At 37.3% G+C, this 27,027-nt stretch overlaps 1 protein-coding gene across 1 annotated transcript in view; it reads left to right on the top strand.

The window, feature by feature from the left end:
• Positions 1-27,027, top strand: part of Tenm1 (teneurin transmembrane protein 1) — a 1,167,432-nt gene that overhangs the window by 994,028 nt on the left and 146,377 nt on the right. Inside the window, exon 17 of the mRNA XM_055612144.1 lies at positions 17,520-17,639. Within this exon, the coding sequence (XP_055468119.1) occupies positions 17,520-17,639 (120 nt within the window). The remainder of the gene's footprint in view (positions 1-17,519; positions 17,640-27,027) is intronic.

Below are 27,027 nucleotides of genomic sequence, written 5' to 3'. Positions count from 1 at the left end.
TCTCAAGCTGTACTATAGAGCAACAGTTATAAAAACTGCATGGTACTGGCATAGAATCAGAATGGTGGATCAATGGAATCGAACAGAAGACCCAGAAATAAACCCACACACTTACGGACACCTGATTTTTGACAAAGATGCCAAAACCATACAATGGAAAAAAGATAGCATCTTCAACAAATGGTGCTGGTCCAACTGGATGTCTACATGTAGAAAAATGAAAATAGATCCATACTTATCACCCTGCACAAAACTGAAGTCCAAGTGGATCAAAGACCTCAACATAAAACCAGACACATTAAATCGGCTAGAAAAAAAAGTGGGGAATACCCTAGAACTCATTGGTACAGGAGAAACTTCCTGAAAAGAACACCAACAGCATAGGCCCTAAGAGCAACAATCAATAAATGGGACCTCATGAAATTGAAAAGCTTCTGTAAAGCAAAGGACACCATCATCAAAACAAAGCGACTGCCTACATATTGGGAAAGAATCATCACCAACCCTTTATCTGACAGAGGACTCATATCCAATATATATAAAGAACTAAACAAGCTGAAAAGCAATAAACCAAGTAATCCACTTAAAAAATGGGGAACAGAGCTAAAGAGAGAATTCTCTGTAGAGGAATATCGAATGGCAGAGAAGCACTTAAAGAAATGCTCAACCTCATTAGCCATTAGGGAAATGCAAATCAAAACAACCCTGACATTTCACCTTACACCCATCAGAATGGCCAAGATGAAAAACTCAAGGGACAACACATGCTGGAGAGGTTGTGGAGAAAGGGGAACCCTTCTCCACTGCTGGTGGGAATGTAAACTGGTACAACCACTCTGGAAAGCAATCTGGCGCTTTCTCAGACAACTAGGAATAGCGCTTGCTTCCTCAAGATCCAGCCATACCACTCCTAGGCATATACTCAAAAGAGGCACAAGTACACAAAAAGGACATTTGCTCAACCATGTTTGTAGCAGCTTTATTTGTAATAGCCAGAAGCTGGAAACAACCCAGATGCCCCTCAGCCGAAGAATGGATGCAGAAACTGTGGTACATCTATACAATGGAGTATTACTCAGCAATGAAAAATAAGGAAATCATGAAATTTGCAGGTAAATGGTGGGACCTGGAAAGGATCATCCTGAGTGAGTTGTCCCAGAAGCAAAAAGACACGCATGGTATATACTCACTCATATAAACATACAACATAGGATAAACCCACTAAAATCTGTACATCTAAACAAACTAAGCAAAAGAGAGGACCCTAACTAAAATGTTCAATCCCCATCCTGAAAGGCAAAGAGGATGGACATCAGAAGAAAAAGAAAATAGGAAACAACCTCGGAACCTGCTACAGAGGGCCTCTGAAAGCCAGAAGAAAACAGGAAACAACCTTGAAACCTGCCACAGAGGGCCTCTGAAAGCTTCTACAGTATAGACTGTCAAAGCAGATGCTGAGCCTGATGGCCAACTGATGGGCAGAGTGAATGGAATTTTATGTAAGAATTGGGAAATAGTAAGAGCTGGAGGGGACAGGAACTCCACAAGGAGAGCAACAGAACAAGATAATTTGAACACAGGGAACTTCCCAGAAAATCATACTCCAACCAAGGACTATTCATGGAGATGACCTGGAACCCCTGCACAGGTGTAGCCCATGGCAGTTCAGTGTCCAAGTGGGTTACATAGTAATGGGAAGAGGGACTGCCTCTGACATAATCTGATTGGCCTGCTCGTTGATCACTTCCCCCTGAGGGGGGAGCAGCCTTATCAGGCCACAGTAGAGGACAATGCAGCCACTTTTGATGAGAACTGATAGACTAAGATCAGAAAGAAGAGGAGAACCTCCCCTATCAGTGGACTTGGGGATGTGGCAAGCATGCAGAAAGGGGAGGGAGGGTGGGATCGGGAGGGGAGGAGGGAGGGACTTATGGGGGGATACAAAATGAATAAAGTGTAATTAATAAAAAAAATAAAAAAAAAGAAAAAGAAAGGAAAGGACATGACTGCTCCTAATGGAGCAGAAAGTTTATTGTAGACAAAAGGGAGAGCATAGGTAGAGACAGGGACAAGAATAACAAAGAGTCCATAGTGGACATAACCTGGCTGAGGTGGGCCATGTGAGCGGGGAGCAGAGAAAGGGACAGAGGAAAGAGGGGAACCAAGTGCAGCATCCAGAAGGTCAAAAGTATAAAAGGGATGGGTAACCAAAATGTCTGGCTTACATAAAGAGCCTCTGGAGAAGGGCAACCCAGCCCCTGGGCTGTGGAGAGTTGAGAGTAAAAGGCAGGATGTGCAAGCCATACCCTGTAACAGGTAGGGACTGAGGGGCGCTGGACGAACCAGGAGGCCAGAATCACTTTGATATGTTAGATACATCAGCTTTTTGTCTTGGTCTGAAATGTAACACTGACCGCTGACTTTCTGAGAAATCTATTTCCTTTTAAAATCCTGAGTTCTAAAAATAAATAAATAAATAAATAAAATCCTGAGTTCTTAAAAAATAAAATAAAATAAAAAATAAAATATGTTATTATTATTATCTCGTGAGTTTATGGGTTATAAATCCCTATATGATATGACCAAGATGGCTTTTCTCTGCTCCATTATGTTGGGGTCTCAGGTAGAATGCAGCAAATAGCTGGAGGATGAAACAGTAAGAAAGGAACAGGGAATCTTTCTGTCTGCCTTCAGCATCTCCATTAGCTATTTTAGTTTCCTGCTAGCATGATAAGTAACCAGTTTTGACTTTGTTACAGTTCTTATGTTGTGTCTCTGCACTCCAAGAGATAGAAATGGAAGATGCCATTCTCTTACAGAATGGGCATAGAAAATTTCCAAATGTCGTTTGCATTATATGCTACTGGATAAAGACATCGACATTCACCCAGATTCAATAGAGAGGGATAGGCAAGGTATGGGTCCCATTTTTTGATAAGTGAAATGTTTGTTTTTTTTAACTGACTACATTTTATCTACCCTGCCACAATATTCACAGATCCTAACATCTTGCTTCACAGAAAACAAGTTCAAAATTGAATGAATGTTTCTTTGAGTGGCTTAGTTGCAGTGATTTTCCATTTTTTGAAACAGAACCTCATACAGCCAAGAATGCCTCAAACTCCTAATACTTTGGCCTCTATCTCATGATTGCTGGGTTTAAATGAATGTACCGCTTTGCCTGGCCTAGTTGTAGTGATCTTGAAGTACAGGTGTCCTTATATTTACCAATGAAATCAGCCAATATTGGTTGCATGGAACACACAGATATTGTTAGTTACTTAGTAAACCAATTCTCAAATGTAACACCAGCCTAAAGGTAAGATTCCAACTCTCCAAACATCACAGAAGCAAAACTCTTAAGAGGTGAAGTGATTATGTAGCAGTACCAAAGTAATCACTCATTTTTTTTCTCATAATATCTTCCAGCATTGTCACAGTCTGCAAATAAATAATTGAGATCTTTAATAACTCCATATAGTCATCAATAATTCCTTCTATCTTCAGTAGGCTAGATAATCAAGATTTGGTACCAAGAAAAAGGCTAGAAAATAAGGAGCAACATTAACAGTAGGAATACTGTTGTTAACTGACTCAATTTAGCCTTCATCATTTTTTGACTCAGTAAAAAGATATACCTTCAAAGAATTTAACATCTTAGAACTACCTTAAACTGAGAATTATTGTCAACCTCTTCTTACCCACGCTGATGCTCTCTTTTACTGTATCTTATTCCATGTTACATTTTGACTCTTGTTTCTTAGTAGTCATGATACCTGGTAATAGCCATAATTACTTACAATAGCTTGTTTAATAAAATATGTTCTTCTGCACTTGGCTGAGCTGAACAGGTACACCATTTGAAATTCTATTAATGGCAAAACAAGTTATTGACTGAAGACTGAAGTTAAAGGAAGGTTTCAGGAAGATGAACACTGTTAGAGTGATGGCTGTGAAAGTATTTTGAAACCTAGCAGAAACTACACTTGGCATGTACTCCTTTTTAAGTATACAATTTATGAAAACTAGTATTTTCAAAGTAACTTATGATTTCATTCATCATCAAAAGGGAATAGCAATGATATTCCATTCCTCTGACATTCTTTATGCAATGCAATGTCATGATATTGATTCATTTTTTAAGACTGGCAAGGGTTTCTATTCACTCATTTCTTATAAAAATATTTCTTGGAAAGCTATTCAGTACCAAGAATTGTATAGGTGGACATAAACACAAAAACAGTGTCCTTTCAATCATGAAGTTAGCATCTTAGAGGCAGAAGTAATCAAATATCAAGATTTAATAATCACACATTATATATATATATATATATATTATAATTATAATGTTTATCCCATAAATAAATAAAAATACTATGTTCCAATTAAAAATAAGAAATGGTGAGCTTGAAATATAGGTCAGTGATGGAGTACTTTAATAACATGTTACAATCCCCAGATTTGATCTTTGCCTCTGAAGAAAGTATCAAATAAATACATATTTACTTAAAATAATTGTATATTACAATATGTTTTGTAGATCTGGAATATTTTTCAAGGAACCTGTTGTTTACCAGCTCAGTGTTCTCAAGTTGAAATTATTTGTTGGAGCAGACATGTAACCTAGCTTGAGAAATGATAAAAGGTACTTTCACAGATACAACAAAGCCATTATACCATTATAGAAATGAGATTGACTAGTAAGTTTTCAGCCATAACCCAGAGATGGGACTAATTGGTTCTGCTGACTACAAACAGCTGCTAAAATTCACACACACACACACACACACGCAAACACACACACACACACACACACACACGAGGCTATTCATGATTTTCAAGAAAAGGTAAAGACTGTTTAGACAGACAGTAACTTGCCTATATGCAAGCAGTTTCACCCTTCACAACTTAAGGCTCTAAATTTTACTACAACTTAAAGGTTTTCTACTAAGCAAATGAATTCAAAGAAAAAAAATCATTCACCAAAAAAATTCCCATCTCCCATAATAAAAAATCCCACTAACTACACCTCGGAGTCATTTTATCATGATAGATCCTACAGTTTCTTTCAAGGCAACCCGAATTTCAGAGGATTGATAACCATTTCAGTTGAGATTTATTAACATTACAACATTTACTTGCTTCATTTGTTCATTCGGTGATAGACATTCTCCTAGGCTCTAGGCTATAGGGGGCAATATCTCTTCAGCAGAGCAAGGAACACAGACTGTAATGAAAAAGAGAAATGTGAAGAAAGAAGAAGTACTGTCAAGTGGGATTTAAGAAAAAAAAAAAAGTCAGGAACTGAGAATGGTCATTTTTGACACAGTGGTGCCGAGAAACCTCCCTAAGGAGATAACACTAGATCAGAGCCCTCATAGTGTTCATTGCCATGCCAGATGATTTGGAGTTGAACGTTTTTTACCACCTGAAACCTTATAAGATAGATTTTCACACACTGAGCCTCCTATTGACTTTTAGGTGTTGTTGAATTAAGATTCTCTAACATTGCATACAATGAGAAGATAAAACAAAACTATCTCAAAGAACTACCGTCTAGCAGTTACTATAGTAGGTTTTACTGATAAATCCTTAGGGGGCCTTGCCCTCCAAGAGTACACTGAAAAATCTGTACACCTCAGACAAACTGAATAGGCTTTACGAAAATAAAACAAACAAAACAAAACAAAAAGTGTAGCCCTAGATCATTTAGTCATGAAAGAGGGAAAACTGTAGCTAGTCTTCATCAACTACTTGAAACTAAAGGAACCCAATATGTAGAAAATATTTGCTGATTTAGAATTATTTAAAAAGAAGAATATACAAGGAAAGCCAATATTTTGGAGTTTTTAAATAAAATATAATATCATCATGGTATTCAAGCATCCATGAAATTAATATTTAGTTTTAAGATTCCATAAGTAGCTCCAAGAATGTCCACAATATAATAATTCATAATTTTGTTGAACTACAAGTTTGGTTGATGTTGATTTATTAATATTTATTATTCATTTATCTTTAAATTAAACAGTAGTTATTCCTAAACCAGCCATATACCCAAATCATCACACAGAGACCAGGATTTATTTAATTAACCTAGAACACAATGCTGGGAAATATTTAATCCATGCTAAGCCTCCAAACCCTCATAGTTTCCTCCCATTCATTTTTCCCACATTATACTTGCTTTTAGTCATATCTTAGGTCCGGTTCATCTCTCCTCATGGGTCTGAGTCCTCTCCTCCTGATCTCTTCTCTCCAACTCCTCTCACTCACTTCTTTCTCCTCCCCTCTGGACGAGGATGTCCCACCCTATTCTCTCCATTGCTCAACATTGTGGCTGGTTGTTTTATTGACAATACAGAGAACAAATGGTGGCATGCTTACACAAATTTGTGACAGGTGACGCACAGAATAAACATCACAATGCAATGTAAGGATTGAAGCCAGATAGTGGGTTAGAGAAATCAGCATTTGAATGAACATAGGTAAACTTTATACATTCCCCGAGAATACCAACATTTGGTCTTCATTTTCTGAGCAGCCTCATTTGTTCATCTCCTTTGCAGTTGTTGTTCTAAGTGGGAAGTCAGGTAGTTGATGATTGCTAATAAAGCACTTTGATCTGATTTGTGTGGAAGGTGTTATGTATGTAAAGGCAGAATCTCCTGGTTTTCAAAAAGGAAACAAATGTTCAAGACACATTTTAAAACTCATCAAATGCTGAAGGTTCCCAGATTTGTAGTGCTGACTAGCTACTGAAATCAGCAGTCAACACCTAAAAGTACAAAAAGGAAAAAAAAATGTGATTTTCACTTCTTTGTAAGTTCTTTTGGACAAAAAAAAAAAAAGAATAAAAAGAAGTCAGAGCAGAAATTTTTAAAATGTTATTTGAATCATTATTATGAAATGTTAAAGTTCAAATTTTCTGAGATACTCATTTTTTTATTTATTCTTTTTTTATTATTATTATTCAGGACAGGGTTTCACTGTGTAGCGTTGGCTGTCCTGGAACTCACTCTGTAGATCAGGCTTGCCTCAAAGTCATAGATACACCTGCCTCTGTGGACTGCTGAGTGCTAGACTTAAAGGCCTGTGCTGTCATTGCCCAGGCTGGGATACTTAAAATTTTTAATTAGGAATATCAGCAACTCCCTACAACTTATCTGAGCACACACAAAAGTTTTATTATATTGCGTCTGATTGATTAAAATCTAAAAGCTCAAATCTTTATTGCTATGTCTTAGATGAACTATCTGCTTTTGATCACTCTCTAGCTAATTCAATAATGTCATTTTGTCCTTACAGAAGGTAGTCAATGAAAGAATATTCTGTAGCTGGGTAAGTAAGAATGATAATCAGTTAAAGGCACTTTCTGCCAAGCCTGGGACATAAATCTGATCCGTGGGACCCACATAATGATACACCTAAATTCTCTCATACCTCCATATACACACTGAATATACACTTTACCCCCTCACACACACGATAAATTGTTTATTTATTTATTATTATTCTCTCATGCAAAACATCCTGACCACCTCCTTCTCCCCTATATCCACTCCTCTTCTATTTCCCTTCAGAAAAGAGCAGGTATAACAGGAATATCAACCAAACATGGCATAACAAGTTTCAATAAGACTAAGTACATATTCTCATAGCAGGACTGGACAAAGCAACACAGTAGGAGGACAAGGGTTAAAAGAGCAGGCAAGAGTCAGAGACAATACTCCCGCAGGAAAAAAAAAAAAACATAAAGAATATTATGTAGAGAATTTCCACTACATGCACCACACATGGAAAGTGATCAGCAGTTGGTTTATTTACAACAGGTAATGATTTCCTGAGAGTTGTGCCACTTGTGCAGATGAGTATTTCATTTTCAAGCCCCATTATTTACACCTTGGCTCAAAAATTTGAGCCACAGCTGAGGCTCTTTTGAAATCAAGTCAAGATATTGTCACCATTTTGTCACTATTTATGCTATCTAGAACAAGGTTTTTTTTTTTTTTTTTTCTAGACAAGCTGGCTTCCAACTTGTCTAGAAACTCTCTCCAACTCAGAGAGATGTACCTGCCTCTGCCCCTAAAGTGCTGGGATTAAAGACCTGGGCCACCACAACCAGTAAGCTCCTTCATTTTTATAATAAAATTAAGAGCCAAAACTTCTCAAGACTATATTGATATTAAATGAAATGAGGTGAGGAAAATGTCTGATACAGTACTTACCACATAGTAAGTGCTTAGTATTTTATTTATATAAAATGCATATTTAGTAACTATCAGACCATATGAGCAAATGATTTGAAAAATCCACCTCAAAGAATCATCATTTTCCTGGGTAATACTGTCATTCTAAAATCTCTATATGGTGCTAAGGAAGAAGACAGGAAAGGTGTGTGATTGCCATTTCACAAAATGACTAAATGAAGCCAAGAATAATTCTGTTTCTTAGGAAAAATTTGCAGTAGCCGTTACTAGGGTAGCATGACTAGAACATAGCAGTGCCTATAACTAGGGCATGCTTTCCTTGCAGGAGGAAAAGAATCCGTGCCCAGGAGATGACCAACAAGAAAGGCCTGCCCTATATTTAATGACTATCCATTATGTGAAAGAAAAGTACACAGGAGACAGGAGAGGTTAATGAGGTTAATAAAACCTCATAAGACTGATTACAAAGTAATGTTTAGAATAAGCAAAATGCAAACAAATCAAAAATGTGAAATAACTACACTTCAGAATATTCGGGACTTGCTGCAAGGGCTTACAGGACAAATATTTTAGGATGCAAATTCTAGACAAAAATAATCATGTCTCTAAATGAAGCAAACTGGCACTTTACACAGTACAAAAAAATGTAACTGTGTCGTCAGTTTTCTTATTGCTTCAAAACACTTGATCTTTTCCCATTACTTTGGGGATCTCAGGCATCCAAAGCAAGCCTACTTTTGACAAGCAATTACCAGGGCAGATGGGAAAATAGCTACCTACCTCTGGGTGAGTGCCCCCATTCTGTTTTACTTGAAACATCACTAGCCATGAGGAAAATAATTCTGCTTAAAAAGCTATCTGCATGTTCAATAGCAACACCTTTCCCACAGCCCTGGAATATTGATGTGTAACATTTCCAGCTGCTTTTAATATTACCCACTTGGTAAGTCTTATTTATTTGGGCTAGTGACCAATGGAGTAGGACTAAATCATCTTGCTCTAGTTAAGCAAAAACTAAGGAAATGTTATTGGGCTTTCATATGAACAGCCATTGCAGTTACATTTTTTGAACATGAACATAGGTTTATGCAACAGCATTAAGTGATTTCATGATGCTATACTGATCTAGATAACATTAAAAAACATCATGTATTCTGTTGAAACACTCCCTTCCACTTAAAAAATCTCTATATTAAAAGACTCAAATGTATTTAAATTAGAAAATATCAAATACTAATTATTTAATAATGTATAAATTAATACTATGGTTAGTGTGCATAAATTAAGCATTTGAGAAGGTCTATTCATTCATTTTGCCCAGTGGCACAGACATTCTTTAATTCCTTGAAGCAGTCAGTTATCAAACAAAAGCCCTATGATGAGGATGTTAGCTTCTAACAAATGAACTGTAAGGCATCTGTCATATAGGATCCTCAAAGTAGTGTCTGAAGCCCTTGAAGCAATGCCATGAAGATACTGTGCAAGTACCCTACAACTTTAGATTAAAAGAAGAAGAAGAAGAAAGAAAGAAAGAAAGAAAGAAAGAAAGAAAGAAAGAAAGAAAGAAAGAAAGAAAGAAAACATTTAAGCTGAAATTCTTTTAATTGATCCCAAGTATGTTCTGTGTCCTACAGGAACCAAAAACTCAGAGAAGAAAATGGCATAGTTTTTGGCCCTGGTGTGGTTCTCTAATAGGAAATAACAAGCAATCTATAACTGTCATTCCAGGCAGGCTCTGACAAGTGCAGTAACATGAGTATGAGAACTATATAATGAGAACACTAGGACAGCAGACATTGGCACTTATCTGGAACATATAAATTAGGTTAAAACATATTTCCCTCTTACAGTCTTTAGTTTAGAAGGGACCCACAGTTCAGCCATTATTTGGTCATGACAATTTCAACATGACTTGCCAAATGCTAATTGTTGCAAATCTTCTTTCAGAGGTTTTTACAGAAGAATTAAAACTCAAGGATGTTATAGTAGTAAGATTGTGAATTGTTTGTTTATTTTCCTGCCTTTTATGATTTATGCTTCCTGTCTCCTTTCCCAGGAGAACATACATCTTAACTGGCTGATTCGGTGATAGTCTTGCTTTCACTAAAGTTTGGTTTTTACATAGGAAGTATCAGCAGCACTAGGGAACTATAAACTCTCACTAGGGATCTATAAACTCTCAGGCTCCACATCAGATCTACCAAATGAGAAAGTCGGTGGACATGCCCACTGAAGTCCAATCATTCCTTCAACAAACCCTCCAGGGGACTGAGGTATACATGCCATCAAGTTTGAAAATCACTGGCCTATAGGAGAGAAAGTTTACCACAGAGGCATTAGGATTGACATCCCAGTTCAAAATTGTGCCCTGAAGACCTTCCTATTTATTATGGGATGGCAATGAATAATGGAAACATCATGAAGTCTTTGTTACAACCACTCAGAAGTATTTATAGTCCAGTTAGTCACAGAAGCAGTGTTTTATCCTGAATGACACAGTTTCCAAATGCAGGATTTATGCTATAATTAACCCCGGTACAAGATGCAGTAAGAATGCTCAAAGTATACCTCATTATATAGTCTATCTTTGCCCTTTGAATACTTGAGCAAACAGACATCAATTCAAGAATTCACAGGGCAAAATTCAAACAGTAGTGAGCAAAGGAGTCATATGGCATCTCCCAGTCCAGGACCCTAAATGCTATTTCTTGTGCAGAGAGATCAACCTCTGGAAAAGGCTGTTCATCTGTTCCTATGAAGAAAGTTTCCTCACCAATTCACCTGCTGCTTCGTGCACAGCTGGAGAGGTCCTTGATTTTGAATGTTACCCTTCAAGAATTGCTTATGTTCATGTTAATCACAAAAGCAAATAGCTGTAACTTCTCTGGCCCTAAGCCTCGCTTCCCTTTCAAAAGATTTTAATCAGCAATACAATGCAGTAAATTACATCTTCTTTCAGCAATTTAGTTTTCATCCTTGTTTTTCAAATCAACTTCTGTACTTGAGGTTAATGTTATTGCCAGAGGTGTTGCATGAATATTGGAAATTTGACAGAGAAGACAAAAGACAACAAATAAGGACAAAGGAGAATGGAAAGGGTTGATTGAAGGCTAAAGATAATTTGGCTGTGCCATGAAAATAGCAAATACAAAATGAATTAGACCTCTGCATCAGAGCTGTCTAACAAGCACCTTGTTAGTTAAATAAAGCTTTCAGTAAAGTATATTCTGCCCTGTTCTTCAAATATATAACTCCAAACACTTACAAGATTCAACATTTAGTTAAAGTGAGGATCCAATCCCCTTGCGGTTGCTGCTTTAGCATACTGACAGCAGGTAGACAGTTTGGCAGCAAGCTGTATACACCAGAGATAGGAAAAGAGACATTGTGAGGGATGATTTTCCCCACACGTGTTTTTAAAGTCACATTGGACATGCCATCTAAGTTTAACTTACCTTGTTCTGAGAAAGCAAGTCAGCAAAAGGTTCTTATTATTAAAGATGTAAGGAAGCAAGGCATCCCGTCCATGTCCCCAAATCAAAGGAAAGTCCCCAGTAAAGACAAAAAACATGCAGTTCCTGTCATTGAGAGTACACAAGCACAAAGCATATGCGCACACACACACGATTACATCATGTAGATACTTGTAGGTACAGGTCCAGTATAGGTACAGTCCAAACAGCATTTTCTATTCATATGGCTTAAAGATTCTGAATTTTTTTCCATGGTATTGAATAGATAAAGTTTCAGAAATAAAGATGGGTCCTTATGGGACCAGGACTTGGTGTTAAGGTAGTTTGGTTTTCTCTTTTGTTCCATTTTGCTTTCTTCTGGTATTGGGTAATGAGCCCAGAGCCTTGAACATGCAACTTAAAGTGGTCTACCACTGATGTATAACTCCATCTCATCCATCTCACTTACTGTGCTTCATTTTGAGACAAGACCTCACTGTATTCACTGTATTGCCCAGGCTGGCCTTAAACTCAATGTGTAGCCCAAAACAGGTCTTGTGTTTTTTGATCTTCCTGTCTCAGGGTTCTGAGTAGCTGAACCTGTGTCACCAGAAAGAACTTGAAGGGAATTTTGACATAACAAGTTCAACATGCCAATGGTAGGTCAAGTGGTTCTGGCTATATATTACATGAAATTGGAGAAATCTTGGTACTCTCTGGGATACAAAATAGGGTGATACCACAAAGCGAATAAAGAAAGGTACATAATATAACATTAAGTTTATCAAAGATCTAGCATGTTGGGATACAAAATGAATAAATTGCAATTCATTCATTCATTCATTCATTCATTAAAAAGATCTACAATGAATGTGTGCACTTCACTACTTGTCTGGAGTCTGGAAAATAACATGGGTTAACACAGGTTACTTTGGGCCTAAAACCAATACAAAAAACAAGTTACATAAATGGGACAGAAATTAACTGTACTGAGTGGATCAGTAAAAGGGGAATAGACATTAGGATAATTTAATCTAGACATAATTCTAATCTAGAATTAGAAAAAAATTGAAGTTCACAAAATGGCAGCTGAAGAGCATAATACTGGCCATTGAAGCTGGGTTACCAGAATAGAAAGACTGGGCTCAACATATTTTGTTTTGAAACTCAGAGTGTCTGAGAAGAATTTTTTTCCAGTTTTGTATATGCAATATCAGTCAAAGTTGCTGCAACTGGAAAAGCATACTTTAATATTCTCCCAAAATTTAGATAATTTACACTGACACTGAAAGACTGATATTGGTCAGTCAGTGATTCAAGTAAGTGCTAACAACTCAGGGATAAAAAGAGCTAAGAATTATTCTTGTAAAATAATGGATGACATGGAGTATGTAAATAATGAAAACAAATGCAGTAATATACAGGAGATCTTAGAACATTTAAAGTATAATACATTACAAAAGAGCTCAATACTGATAAATGAATAATAAGTTTTGTGGAGCTTTATCATATCTTGTAAGTTGGTGTGTATCATAAAACATGAAGAATAAAAAGGAGGGAAGTTGTGAGTATATGCACGTTACTTTTGAAGGATGGAGATTGAAATGAATGAGAAGAACAGGCAGACAATGTCTTAAATAATGATGACTTTGATCTTTTTGCTTCATAAAATATGAGGAATATTAAGGAGCAGAAGACTCAAAAGACAAGTCTCCTCAGAATGAGATACAGGATGACGGAAGGGAGGAATCCAGGAAAATGCACAGGATAATGATGACTTTTAGGAGTTTTTCACTTACAGCCATGGATTCTTCATAAATATAAGCCATACAGAAAATAAAAGGGCAACAAAAAGAAGAGACAGATCTGTGTCTGTCATAAAATATGAGACAATAATGCCAACCACGCTTGACAAAATAAAAACAAAAAACAATTGAGTCTAGTACAATGGTGGAAAAACACAATATCTAGATTAATGTGGACAAATAAAATGAGTGAGTGTAAAATTGTTTTACCTAAGGGGAGTCAGCAAGCATTAGGTAGGCATTATTGTGGCGAAGCCATCAACAAAGTTAACTAATGAAAGATTGGAAAGTTAGCAAGTAACCTACGTATTTCCCCAAAATGACAAACAATATTTGGAGTACAGAAAGGAATGTACAACCAATTTCTTATCTTTATTTTTATTTTTAATAATATATTTATTCACTTTACATCCTTTTTGCAGCCTGCCTCCTCTCCTCCAAGTCTCACACACACACACACACACATACACACACACACACACACACACACACACACACAAACTTCTCTCCCATTCACTTCTCCCCTTCTCTGGCCTGCTCTGGCATATTAATTCACTACAGGACTGGGTGCATCCTCTATCACTGAGGCTAAACAAGACAGCCCAATTAGGGAAATGGGACCCAAAGGGAGGCATCAGAGTCAGAGAGGACCCTGCTCTAGTTGTTGGGGGATCCACATGAAGACCAACCTGCACATCTGCAACATATGTGCAAGGGGGGTCTATGACCAGTCCATGTATGCTCTTCCGCTGATGGTTCACTCACTATGAGCTCTGTGGTCACAGGTTAGTTTCCACTGTAGGTCTTCCTGTGGAGTCCTTGCATCCCCCAGCTCCCCTACTCATTCTCCTCAACACTTCCATAGGACATCCCAAGCTCTGTCTAATGTTTGACAACCAATTTCTAAATGATTTGTCTCTACACAGTCTCTCTTCAGGCCCCTGACTCAAATTTTTGTAAGTATTTTGTGGGAGAGTTTTCACAACTATCTTCAAATTAAATTTTATTTATCTTATTGAATATTTTGTGTAGATTTCTCAACTGTTATTACAGGGGCTAGGAAAATGGCTCAGCAGTTAAGATCACTCACTGCTAAACATACTAAAATCTATAGTCCTAAAGAAGCTGAACAACAAGGAGTACTCCAGGGAAGAGGCAGAAACCTCATTCAGAAGGGCATACATGACAAACATCAGAAGTAGAAGACAGGGACAGGACAGAAACCTTCTACAGAGGACCTCTGAAAGATTCTACCCATCAGGGTATGGAAGGAGATACTGAGACTCACAGCCAAACTTTGGGCAGAGTGCAGGAAACCTTATTGGAAGAAGGGGGAGAGAGAAAGACCTGGAAGGGAAAGGAACCCCACAAGGAGACCAACAGAGCCAAAAATCCTGGGCCCAGGGGTCCTGCTGAGACCAATACTCCAATCAAGGACCATGTATGGACAGAACTTAGAACCCCTGTTCAGAGGAAGCCCATAGGCTGCTCAGTTTCCAAGTGAGTTTCCTAGTAAGGGGAGCAGAGGCTATCTCTGACATGAACTCAATGGTCTGCTCTTTGATCCCCTTCCCCTGGGGGGTGCAATCCTGCCAGGCCACAGAGGAAGATGATGCAGCCAGCCCTGATGACACCTGATAGGCTAGAATCAGATAGAAGGGGAGGAGGACCTCTCCTATCAGGGAACTAGGGAAAAGGCATATGGGGAAAAGAGGGAGGGAGGGTGGGACTGGAAGGAGAAAAGGAAGGGGGCTGCAGTGGGGATACAAAGTGAATAAATTGTAATAAATAAGTAAAAAAATCACTCACTGCTTTCATGGAGCACAAAGGTCCTGTTTCCAACATTTACATGGGAGCTTACAACTGTCTGTAACCCCAAGAACATGGTACCCATACTCCTCTTCTGGCTTCCATGAGGACTGTGCTCATGTGTTACATTTACATACATATAAAATAAAAATTAATACATAATAAAATATATTAGAATAAGCTATTACTAAAGAAATGAGGAGGTTTTATTTTCCTCTTTTTTACATTGAGCTTAGAACAGGAAATCTGAATTGTTAACAATAGTTCAAAATCTAGAACTCAAAGACTGTAGGTATCTTCTACATTAAAACAAATAGAGATGAGGGTGATTGAGAAGATTAGACATATGTGTCAGTGTTCAATTTCCAAGCCAGTGATCTGGATCACAGAACTAGGAGTACTGGTCAGAGAGATCAGAATACATAAATGCTGATAGTAGTAATTATACTATTTCCTTTTGTGTAATATTTAATGTCTTATTATTCTTATTAAGGAATGTCCTTAGGACATTCTATCCACTTTGCTTAAAACCAGTTTCTCAAACTGCAATAGGATTTAATAACAATTGTATTGTCTAAAACAAACTTAGGTTGCTACCTGTCTTCTGTTTATATGGAGATGCTTTGATTGTACAGTTTTGTTCTCAAATAATGTTCTGTTACTATTAGCTTTCAGATACATGCCTTGAAGGTTGACTCTATTGAAAGAATAAAAAGTTCCAAGGTGAAATTATTAGGGTTAATCAAGAAATCTATGTTGGTCCAAAAAAAAAAAAAAAAAAAAAAAAGGAAAAAACAAAAACATGGCCCCTCTGAATTGAAGATTTATTTTTCCAACCAACATACTCTGAACTCTATGTAGTTTTTAAAGAAAGATAATTTTCAAAATTTTAGCTCATTTTTCTTTAGCCTTGCCTGATTGAGCAACAAAATTCATAAACAAGAGTTCAGAACTGCCAAAGCTAGTACTGGAGTAAAATGAAAGCTTTTCCCTTCTTACACACAAGTTCCAGTCAAGGATAGGCCAGTGGAAAATCTTTGCTTTGAATTTATTCCATGGTCCTCTTTTTAAGTTAAATACTCCTAAAATCTGTTACAATTTGTCTGACAATTTAGAGCTGAAAGCAATGGGCACTTTCATGGACTGTGTCTTTTAGTGACATTCCTGTTTAGGAACTAGAATGGAATAACGTTTTGGCAAAGATGAAATTTATTTGTTTAAAAGGGAAATGTCCATAAGTGTTTTACTTAAGTTAGAAGAGAAAAACATCGTTATGGAATACTATACCTTTTTGTATACTTCAACTTCAGGTTCATCCAACTAAAGATGTCTATAGAACTTAGCATGAGAGCTAAGTTCAGGTCCATGGAATCCATGTAAAGCCAGACATGATAGCACATGTTTATAATCCCAGTGCTCCTATAACAAGAGGGCAGATGGAGATAGGAGAATCTACAGAAGCTAATAAGCCAGCTAGTCTGATGTGTGCATTATTCACCAACTAAGGCCTGTCTCAAACAAAGTGGAAAGCAAGGACCAATTCACAAGATAATCCTCGGATTTCTATATGCAAGCACAACACATGGCATCTACAAACGCGTAATGAGGTGTTCTTTCTCACTTGGTTCTGTTTTCTAGACAAAGTAGTTTGGCAGAGTATATCAAGATCTCTAGTATACTCATTTGAGTATATGAATAGAAAATATACACAAGGAATAATACTTCTCATTACCTGAAAGAGCAGAAAGAAGAGGGATATAGGTGGACCTCAATAAGGACTCCAGTCATAGCTAGGATATTTTTGTATATTAACTAATGTAATTTGTTTTAATCTTTGACAAACAACTGTGTAATTGTAGAAATAGAACATTCTCTCAAGGAAATAAGTTCAGTGAAGAAAAAAAATGAAGAAACAGTATGTCTTCAAATAAAAGGTGGATTAAAAATCATAGAATATTGCTTTAAGGATAAATTATGTAATAACCAAAGTACTCAATGCATCAGACAATATTGATAACAAAATATTAATTTTAAAAGTGTCAGAATTGTGAATGATACCTAATATAACCCAATGTTGTTGCATAAAAAAACCTACTATCCCCCAAATATTATCAGTACTTATTTCCAGTTGGTGAAATTATTATTTCTTCATTAGGCTTGAGTGCTTTCCAAAGTTTCTACCACTTGACACAAGATCTTAAATTTAGCATGCTCTCCCAATTGTCTTTGATCTTTTGTTGCAGGCGTGCCTGTGTGATTCGCGGCCAAGTGGTGGCTGTAGATGGAACCCCTCTTGTGGGAGTGAATGTCAGTTTCTTACATCACAGTGATTATGGCTTTACTATCAGTCGGCAAGATGGAAGGTATGCTTATTACTTCTGATAATTGTGGGAGAAAAGTACTGACATTTAGCCATAGGTAAAGCAAAGAGTCACACAATATGACAATGAGTAGTAAGTCCATCTTCCTTTTATCTAGAAAAGTAAACTGTAACACTGTAACATTCATTTCCTCTATTTCCAATTTAAGTCAAACCAAATTTATACCATTACACTGTTATTCTCAAGCCCTCTTGAAACACTGGGAATGTGGTCATATAATTCCATTCATAAACCTACCCTTGAAGTTCCCTAAATGATGATAATAATAAATGATAAAATATGGAATATATAAGATGTTCTTCCCCAATAGGCATAAAAATATTTCAAATATTTAAGAAATGTCATCTATAAATGTTTCCTGTCAAACTTCAACATTCATTCACTTTAACTAAAAGCATGTTAAATGTGTTTTCCCTGCTATTTGAAATAGAGCTCAGGGACAGAAGGGTGAACTGATATGTACAGGGACCGAGTTTGATCCCTAGCATCTCAAAACAAAGTAATTTCCTGGGTTACCTACTTCTTTAGTGATTGCAATTGATTGGCAAGCAGGGTAAGTTTGTGTGACTATACTAAGTTAATATCAAGCATCAACCACCAGACATATAATGCTTTTTCTGAGACCTGGGAAGAATGATCTCAAAGCCTTTTCACTCTAGAAAATTATTTGCTTCCAAAAATTTTTGTTCCTGTTGCTTAGTTAGACACTTATACAGAATCATTGAGTCAATAGACCCATGTGTCCATCTTGAAGGTAGCTATTTATGACACTCAGGAACCCTATAATAATGGCCATGGGGTTCCCTAGTCTCCAGGTGGCTCCCCTAAAGTGTCCTACTCATAAAAAACTGTTTCAGTACTCACAAAAGACCTGTTGGCTCAGAGCTTTATCACAGTGTGAGAGACTATCTTATTTCAACAACCTGCAATCAAACCTTATTAGTCCTACCCACTTCAGAAATGCTAATTTTTCAACTTGAGCTGTGCTGAATTTATTTTTTCAACTTCCTGTCAAGAAAATGAGTGTAAAAAATTAAAAACCATAAAGAGAAGATTTTTAACATACTTAAGACAGGAAACTGGTTTTAGAGAGTTTAGAAAATTATTTGTATGCATATTATGTTACTAACCAGTTATTATAATAATCTTTACAAAGTTGTTAGGGAAAAATATTTACTGCCAAATATTCCACAATTAGAACTCTGTTAATTAAAATGGATTTTTCTCTTAGTTGGACTGGATTTTGAACATTTTGGATGTTCATTCATCAATAACTGATATACAAACTACCTCCTGCCATGCCAGCATCTTTTTTTAAGTTAATTTATTTATATATTTTTATTACAATTTATTCAATGAGTATCCCCACTAAAGCCACATCCCTCATCTTCTCCCAGTCCTATCCCCTTCCCTCATCTTCCTCTATGCCCTTTCCCTAGTCCCTTGATAGGAAAAGACCTCTGCCCCTACTATCTGACCTTAGCCTATTAGCTCCGATTCAAGGCTGGAAGCATCATCATCCTCTGTGGCCTGGCAAGCCTACACCCCCCAGGGGTCTGCTGCAGTATTTGCAATTCCCACCAGCAACTGCCTTGGGTTAACTTACCTTTGTAAGCTCATACCAAATGTAAATATGTATCGTGGACTACAGATCATTTGTCTCCATAATTAACAACTTCTTAATCAGCAAACACTTTCCTAATGACACAGCAAAGATATAGGACATGAAACAAAAGCACTATATCACAAATCAAAAGAGGGTATGGTTTTGGAAGACTGAGACCTCTATGGAGCTGAAGCTTAGATATTCAGATGGAAAAAGACAAGAAGAGAAGAAACTAAAAGTCAATCTAAAGAAAACACAAACATGCACTAAAGCTTCCTGCATGGGGCGGGGGGGGGGGAGTCCAAGATGGCAGCAAACAGCATGCACCATATCTGAGGGGCAAAGGAAACAAATCTCTAAAATTGGGGAGTGGGGAACACAGAACATCTACAGCTGAACACAGAACATCTACATTGAGGCCTACTGGGCAAGAGGGGACAACCCGTGTGATGGGACAATTTGGATCCAGTTCACTCATGAACCTCTCCAGGGTCTGAGAGTGGTGAATATTTGAGCCCCCTGTACTTTCCCTTGCCCCAAGCACTGGCGTCACTGCTCTGCTGAAGAGGCAGTGGTTGCTCCCAAGCAATATCCTCCATGATCGGTGACTGAGATGACAAAGGAAGCTGCCTCAAGCAGGAGCCTCCTTGCTCAGTGACTGAGACAGCAGAGACAGCTGCTCCAAGTACAGGTCTCCCTGCCCTGCAGACACCACTGAGATGACTGATCTACACTTTCATTGCCCCTGCAGGCCCAAATCTGAGAATAGGGAACAGGGGGAAACACTGTTTTCCATTTAGGCTTGCAAGCCACTGAGTATGCCTTCAAATGAACACACACAGAGCCCCAAATCCAGGGTCTCTCTACACCAGCAACCAGACAACAGATATGTGCCACCCGCACCCCCAATGTGAGCAACTTAGGGATCCTTGTGACAGTATTCTCAACATTGAAGTCCCGGTACTGTGGGTTTCCAAGTGTAATCAAGGCAAACAAATTCTGAAGACAAGATCTTGCAATCCAGGCAAATCTGACATTCTGAAGGACAGTACATCAGGACAGTGAGCTGCTGAGGTAGTCAGAGCACCTGCACATGCACATTGCTCCCAGGAATGCCATGAGCATCCGCACCTATGCTTATGTTCCACCCTTCCAAACATCAACACAATCTAGCACCCTGTCCTTCAAGGCACATTTCCATGCACTCTCCCACACTTAAACACATGTGCCTGTGACATTCCTCATTTAGCTACAGCTGAAACACCAACATCCACTCTCAAACTAGTGGTCTTCTCTCATCTTCCTGAAGAATAATCCAGACACCAAAAACAGACAGGCCCAGTCTGAAGTACAGACTCCAGAAACAAACAGAAAATGGTATAGATAAGCAGATTGCTAGAGGTCCACTTAAGAACACATCCAACAAAAATCAGGAAATCATGGCTTCACTAGCAACCCCAAAAATCAACGGATATTTTCATTCATTGGAAACACAAGAAAATTATTTAAATCTATGTTTATCAAGTTATTAGAAGTACATAAAGAGGAAATGAACAAAACTCACAAAGACATACAGCCAAACAAATAGAGGCACAAGTAAAGACATATAGAGAGGAAATAAACAAAGCTCTCAAAGAAATACAGGCAAATACAGCCAAACAAATAGAGGCACATGTAAAGGCACAAGTAAAGGCATATAGAGAGAAAACAAAAGAAATAAAATAGAGGTCATCATGGAAAGACAGAAATCCACATTTTAAAATGTGAAGGAACTAGTACAAGACATGAAAACAGAATTAGAATCAATACAGATAAAACAAACACAGAAAACCCTGGAGCTGGAGAACTTAAAGAAAAGATCAGGAAACAAAAAGGTAAGCATCACCAACAGAATACAAGAGGTGGAAGAGAGAATCCCAAACACTGAAGATACAATTGCAGAAATTGATACATATCTCAAAGAAAAAGTAAAATCAAAAAAGTTCCAAACACAAAACATTCAAAAAATCAGGGACACTATTAAAAGACAAAATCTAAGAATAATAGGAATAGACGAAAAACAAGATTCCAGGCTCCAAGGTCCAGAACATGTTTTCAAGAAAATCATAGAAGAAAAATTTCCAATTGAAAGAAATACATGCCCATAAACATACAAGAGGCCTACAGAACACCTAATAGACCAGACCAGAAAAGAAATTCCTAATGTCACATAATAGTCAAAACACTAAATCTACAGAATAAAGAAAAAATATTAAAAGCAGCAGGTGGAACAGGCCAAGTAACATATAAAAGGTAGACTTATCAGAATCACACCAGACTTTGCAATAGAAACTATGGAAGCCAGAGGGGCCTGGGCAGATGTCATGTAGACTCAAAGAGGCCACAGATAGCAACCGAGACCACTATACCCAGCAATGATTTAAATCAACAGAGGTGGAGAAAACAAAATATTCCATGACAAAACTAAATTTAAACAATATCTACACAGCAACCCAGTCCTACAGAAGATACTAGAAGGAAAGCTCCAATCTAATGAAATCAACTATACCCAAGAAATATAGGGCATAGATAACATCAAACCAAAAAAATAAATAAATAAAAGAAAACAAGCATAGAAACACAGTAACACCACCAACTCCACAATAAAATGAACTAAGATTCATTGGTAACTATTATCTATCAATATCACTAGACTCAACTATCCAGTAAAAAGACACAGACTAACAAAATGGTTGTGGAAACAGGATCCAACATTCTGCTCCACCCAAGAAACATACCTCTGAGACAAAGATTAAAAACAACCTCAGAGTAAAGGGCTAGAAAAATATTTTTTCAAGCAAACAAACCAAGAAAAAAAGCTGGAGTAGCTATCTTAATATCTAATAAAAGACTTTCAACCAAAATTAATCAAAAAGATGAAGAAGGGTACTTTCTTCTCATCAAAGTAAAAATCCAGCAGGAGGACATCGCAATCCTGAATATCTATACAACAAATACAAGAGCACCTGCATTTCTAAATAAAACGTTATTAAAGCTTAAATCACACATTGATCCCATACCTTAATACTGGGAGAATTCAACACTCCACTCTCATCAAGGGACAGATAATCTAGACAGAAGCTAAATAAGGAAATTGTGACACTTACCGAGGTCCTAAATCAAATAGACCTAATAGATTTCTACAGAACTTTTCACTCAAACTCAGCAAAAAATTGACCATATACTAGGGGCAAAGCAAGCCTCAAAAGATGCAAGAAGACTGAAATAATCATTTGTGTCCTATCAGACAGCCATGGCCTAAAACTAAACCCCAACAACAGAAATAACAAAAAGTCAACATACACATGGAAACAAAACAACTCTCTATTCAATGACAGCTGGGTCTTGGAAGATATGAAAAAAGAAATTAAAGACATCCTAAAATTCAATGAAAATGAAGGCACAACTTACACAAACTCATGGGACATAATGAAAGCAGTGCTAAGAGGAAAGTTGGTAGCACTTAGCACTAACTTAAGTGCCACCAGAAAAAAGTTTGAGACATCTCATACAAGCAACTTAACTGCACAACAAAAAGCCCTAGGGAAAAAAAAAAAGAAGCAAACACATTCAAGAGGAGTAAGCCATTGGAAATAATCAAACTCAGGGCTGAAATCAATGAATTAGAAACAAAGAAACCAATTCAAAGAATCAATTAGACCAAGAGCTGATTCTTTGAGAAAATCAAGAAGACAGACAACCCCTTAACCAAACTAATTAAAAGGCAGTGAGGATCTATCCAAATCAGCAAAATTAAAAGTGAAAAGGTAGACAAGATGACAGACACTGAGGAAATCCAAGCAATCATTAGATCTTAATACAAAAGCCTTTATGCCACAAAATCTGAAATCTAAATGACATGACCAAGTAGGATTCATCCCAGGCATGTAAGGATGGTTGAATGTATGGAAACGCATCAATGTAATTCCTCATATAAATAAATGAAAGAAAAAAAAATCCATCTCCTTAGGTGCCAAAAACTATTTGACAAAATCCAACACCCATTCATTCTTGAAACCATGGCGATATCATGGATATAAAGCACATAACTAAATGGAGAAAAATTTACATCAATCCCACTGAAATCAGGAACAAGGCAAGGCTGCCCACTTTCTCTGTATCTCTTCAACATAGTACTGGAAGTCTTAGGTAGAGCAATAAGCCAACTAATGGAGAAGAAGGGGGTAAAAAATCAGAAAGGAAGAAATCAAAGTATCACTATTTTCAGAGGATATGATAGTATACGTGAGTGACCCCAAAAGATCTACCATAGAATTACTTCAGTTGATAAACACCATCAACAAAGTGGCTGTATACAAAATTAACTCAAAAAAATCAGTAGCCCTTCTCAATACAGCAGACATAAGGGCTGAGAAAGAAATTGGGGAAAACACACCTTTCATAATAGCCACGAATAACATAAATTACCTTGTTGCTACTCTAACCAAGCAAATGAAAGACCTGTTGGAGAAAAATTTCAAGTCTCTGAGGAAAGAATTTGAAGAATATATCAGAAGATAGAAAGATCTCTCATTATCATGGATCGGCAGGATTAAGAGTGAAAATGGTCGTCCTGCCAAAAACAATCTACAGATTCAATGCAATTCCCATCAAAACACCAACACATTTCTTTACAGACCTTGAAATAACAATTCTCAACTTCATATGGAAAAATGAAAAAGCCAGAACTGCTTAAACAATCTTGTACAACAAAATATCATCTAGAGGTATCTCCATCCCTAACCTCAAGCTATACTACAGAGCAGGAGTAATAAAAACTACATGGTATTGGCATAGAAACAGAATGTTGGATCCATGGAATAAAATAGAAGACACAGAAATAAACCCACACACCTACTGATACTTGATTTTTTACAAAGAAGCTAAAATCATACAATAGAAAAAGAGAACATCTTCAACAAATGGTGCTGGTCTAACTGGATGTCTACAGTAGAAAAGTGCAAATAGATCCATATTTATCACCCTGATCAAAACTGAAGTCCAAGTGGATCAAAGAACTCAACATAAAACAAGACACACTAAATCTATTAGAAGAAAAAGTGGGGAAGAGCCTTGAACTCATTGACACAGGAGACAAGTTCCTGAACAGAACACCAACAGCAAAGGCTCTAAGATCAACAATCATTAAATGGGACCTCATGAAACTGAAAAGCTTATGTAAAGCAAAGGACACTGCCCTCAGAACAACCGACAGCCTCCAGACTGGGAAAGGTTCTTCACCAACCCTATATCTGACAGAGGGCTAATGTCCAGAATTTAAAAAGTAACAGATCAAGTAATCCAATTAAAAATTGGGGTACACAGTTAAAGAGAGAATTCTCAATAAAGGAATATAAACTGGCAGAGAAATACTTAAAGAAATGCTCAACATCCTTAGTCATCAGAGAAATGCAAATCAAAACAACCCTGAGATTTCATCACACACTTTCAGAATGGCTAAGATCAAAAACTCAAGCGGCAACGACCTACTGGATAGGTTGTGGAGAAAAGAAAACCCTCTTCCATTGCTGGTGAGAATGTAAACTTGTAGAACCACTTAGGAAATCAATCTGGAGCTTTCTCAGAAAATTAGGAATAGTTCTACCTCAAGATCCAGCTATACCACTCCTAAGCATATATCCAAAATATGCTCAAGTATACAACAAGGACATTTGCTCAGCCATGTTAATAGCAACTATATTAGTTATAGCCAAAAATCTGGAAACAACCTAGATGTCCCTCAAGGAGGAATGGATGCAGAATTGTGGTACATTTACACAATGGAATACTACTCAGCAACTAAAAACTAATAAACCATGAAATTTGCAGGCAAACGGTGGTAACTAGAAAAGATCATCCTGAGGGAGGTATCCTAGAAGCAGAAAGACACACATGGTATATATTCACTTATAAGTGGATATTAGACATATAATACAGGATAAACATACTAAAACCTCTACACATTAAGAAGCTAAGCAAAAAGGAGGACCCTGGGTAAGATGATCAGTCTTCATTCAATCTGATTGGCCTGCTCTTTGATCACCTCCCCCTGAGGGGGGAGCAGCCTTACCAGGCCACGGTAGAGGACAATGCAGCCACTTTTGATGAGAACTGATAGACTAAGATCAGAAAGGAGAGGAGAACCTCCCCTATCAGTGGACTTGGGGAGTGGCATGCATGCAGAAAGGGGAGGGAGGGTGGGATCGGCAGGGGAGGAGGGAGGGGCTTATGGGGGGATATAAAATGAATAAAGTGTAATTAACAAAATAAAAAAAAGAAAAAAAATCTAAAAAAAAAAAAAAAGGCAAACAGTATGGACATCAAAAGAGGGAACAGGACAGAAGCCTAACAGAGAGGGCCTCTGAAAGTCTCTACCCAGAAGGGTATTAAAGCAGATGCTGAGATTCATAGACAACTTTGGGCAGAATGCAGAAAATTTTTTGATAAAAGAGTGAGATGAAAGACCTGGAGGGGACAGGAGCTCCACAAGGAGAGCAACAGAACCAAAAATCTGGGCCTAGGAGTCTTTTCTGAGACTTATATTCCAACTATGAACCATGCATGGAGATAACCTAAAACCTGCACAGATGTAGCCCTTGGAAGCTCAGTGTACAAATGGTTTCCCTAATAAAGGGAACAGAGGCTCTCTCTGACATGAATTCAGTGGCCTGCTCTTTGATCATCTCCCCCTGAGGGAGAAGTAGCCTTACCAGGCCACACAGGAAGACAACGTAGCCAGTCCTGATGAGACCTGATAGACTAGGGTCAGATGGCAGGTGATAGAACCTCCCCTATCACTGGACTGGGGGAGGGATATAGGAGAGAAGAGAGAGGGAGGATGGGATTATGAGGAAACCAGGGAGGGGCTCACAGCCAGGATACAAAGTGAATAAATTGTAATAAATAAATAAATAGATGAATAAATAAATAAATAAATAAATAAATAAATAGCTATAAAAAAGTAATTTCCCTCTGATTCACTCCAATTGATGGATAGCATAAGGCATCGTAGAGGTTTCAATAATTGTCTATCTATGAATGGGACTGGTTTGACATCTTACAGATTGACAAAAATCTAGAAACACATAACCCATTTTGGTGCTTTTATACTTATTGTCATAGAATATAAAATATATTCTTAATGATATATGTAAGTGGAGGGGGTTTGTGATAAGAAAAAATCTCAAAGAATAAGTCATTTATTGCAATGGCTGACATGAATTTTAGGGCATAAATCCACTTTCAACTTCCATGTCTATAAGTAAGCCAGGTGATCTTTACTATGTAAAGCTATGTGGAAAGAAGAAAAGTATGTGAGTCAATGGTCTCTAAGTAGATAAAAAATCCAGCACATTTATATGTAACGTATACATATTTAGAGATCATATATATGTGTGAATGTGTGTGTTTGTCTTATTTACAACATCAAAGTATTTGTTTATAGCAGGAGCTGTAAATATAGATGTATAATATTAAATCCTCTATTAATAACGTATAACCACAGTTTATGGACGCAATGTTAATATGATAGAGATGAGGCTCACACTCCTTATATGTGGAGAGAAAGAGAGAGAGATTTGAATTTATTTCAAGAATGTGACTTATGTTATTGTGGAGTCTGCTCATCTGATACCTGTAGAATGGGTTGGTACATCAAACACTCTCAGGAGCAATTTGTACAGTTTATGAGCAAGATTTTCCCCTTCCTCTGGTAAACCTTAATTT

This window comes from Psammomys obesus, unplaced genomic scaffold, assembly GCF_907164565.1.
Source record: "Psammomys obesus unplaced genomic scaffold, mPsaObe1.curated_primary_1811, whole genome shotgun sequence".
In the NCBI taxonomy this organism is placed as follows: Eukaryota; Metazoa; Chordata; class Mammalia; order Rodentia; family Muridae; genus Psammomys; species Psammomys obesus.
The sequence above is the reverse complement of the archived record's forward strand: the minus strand, read 5'-3'. Positions and strand labels throughout refer to the sequence as shown.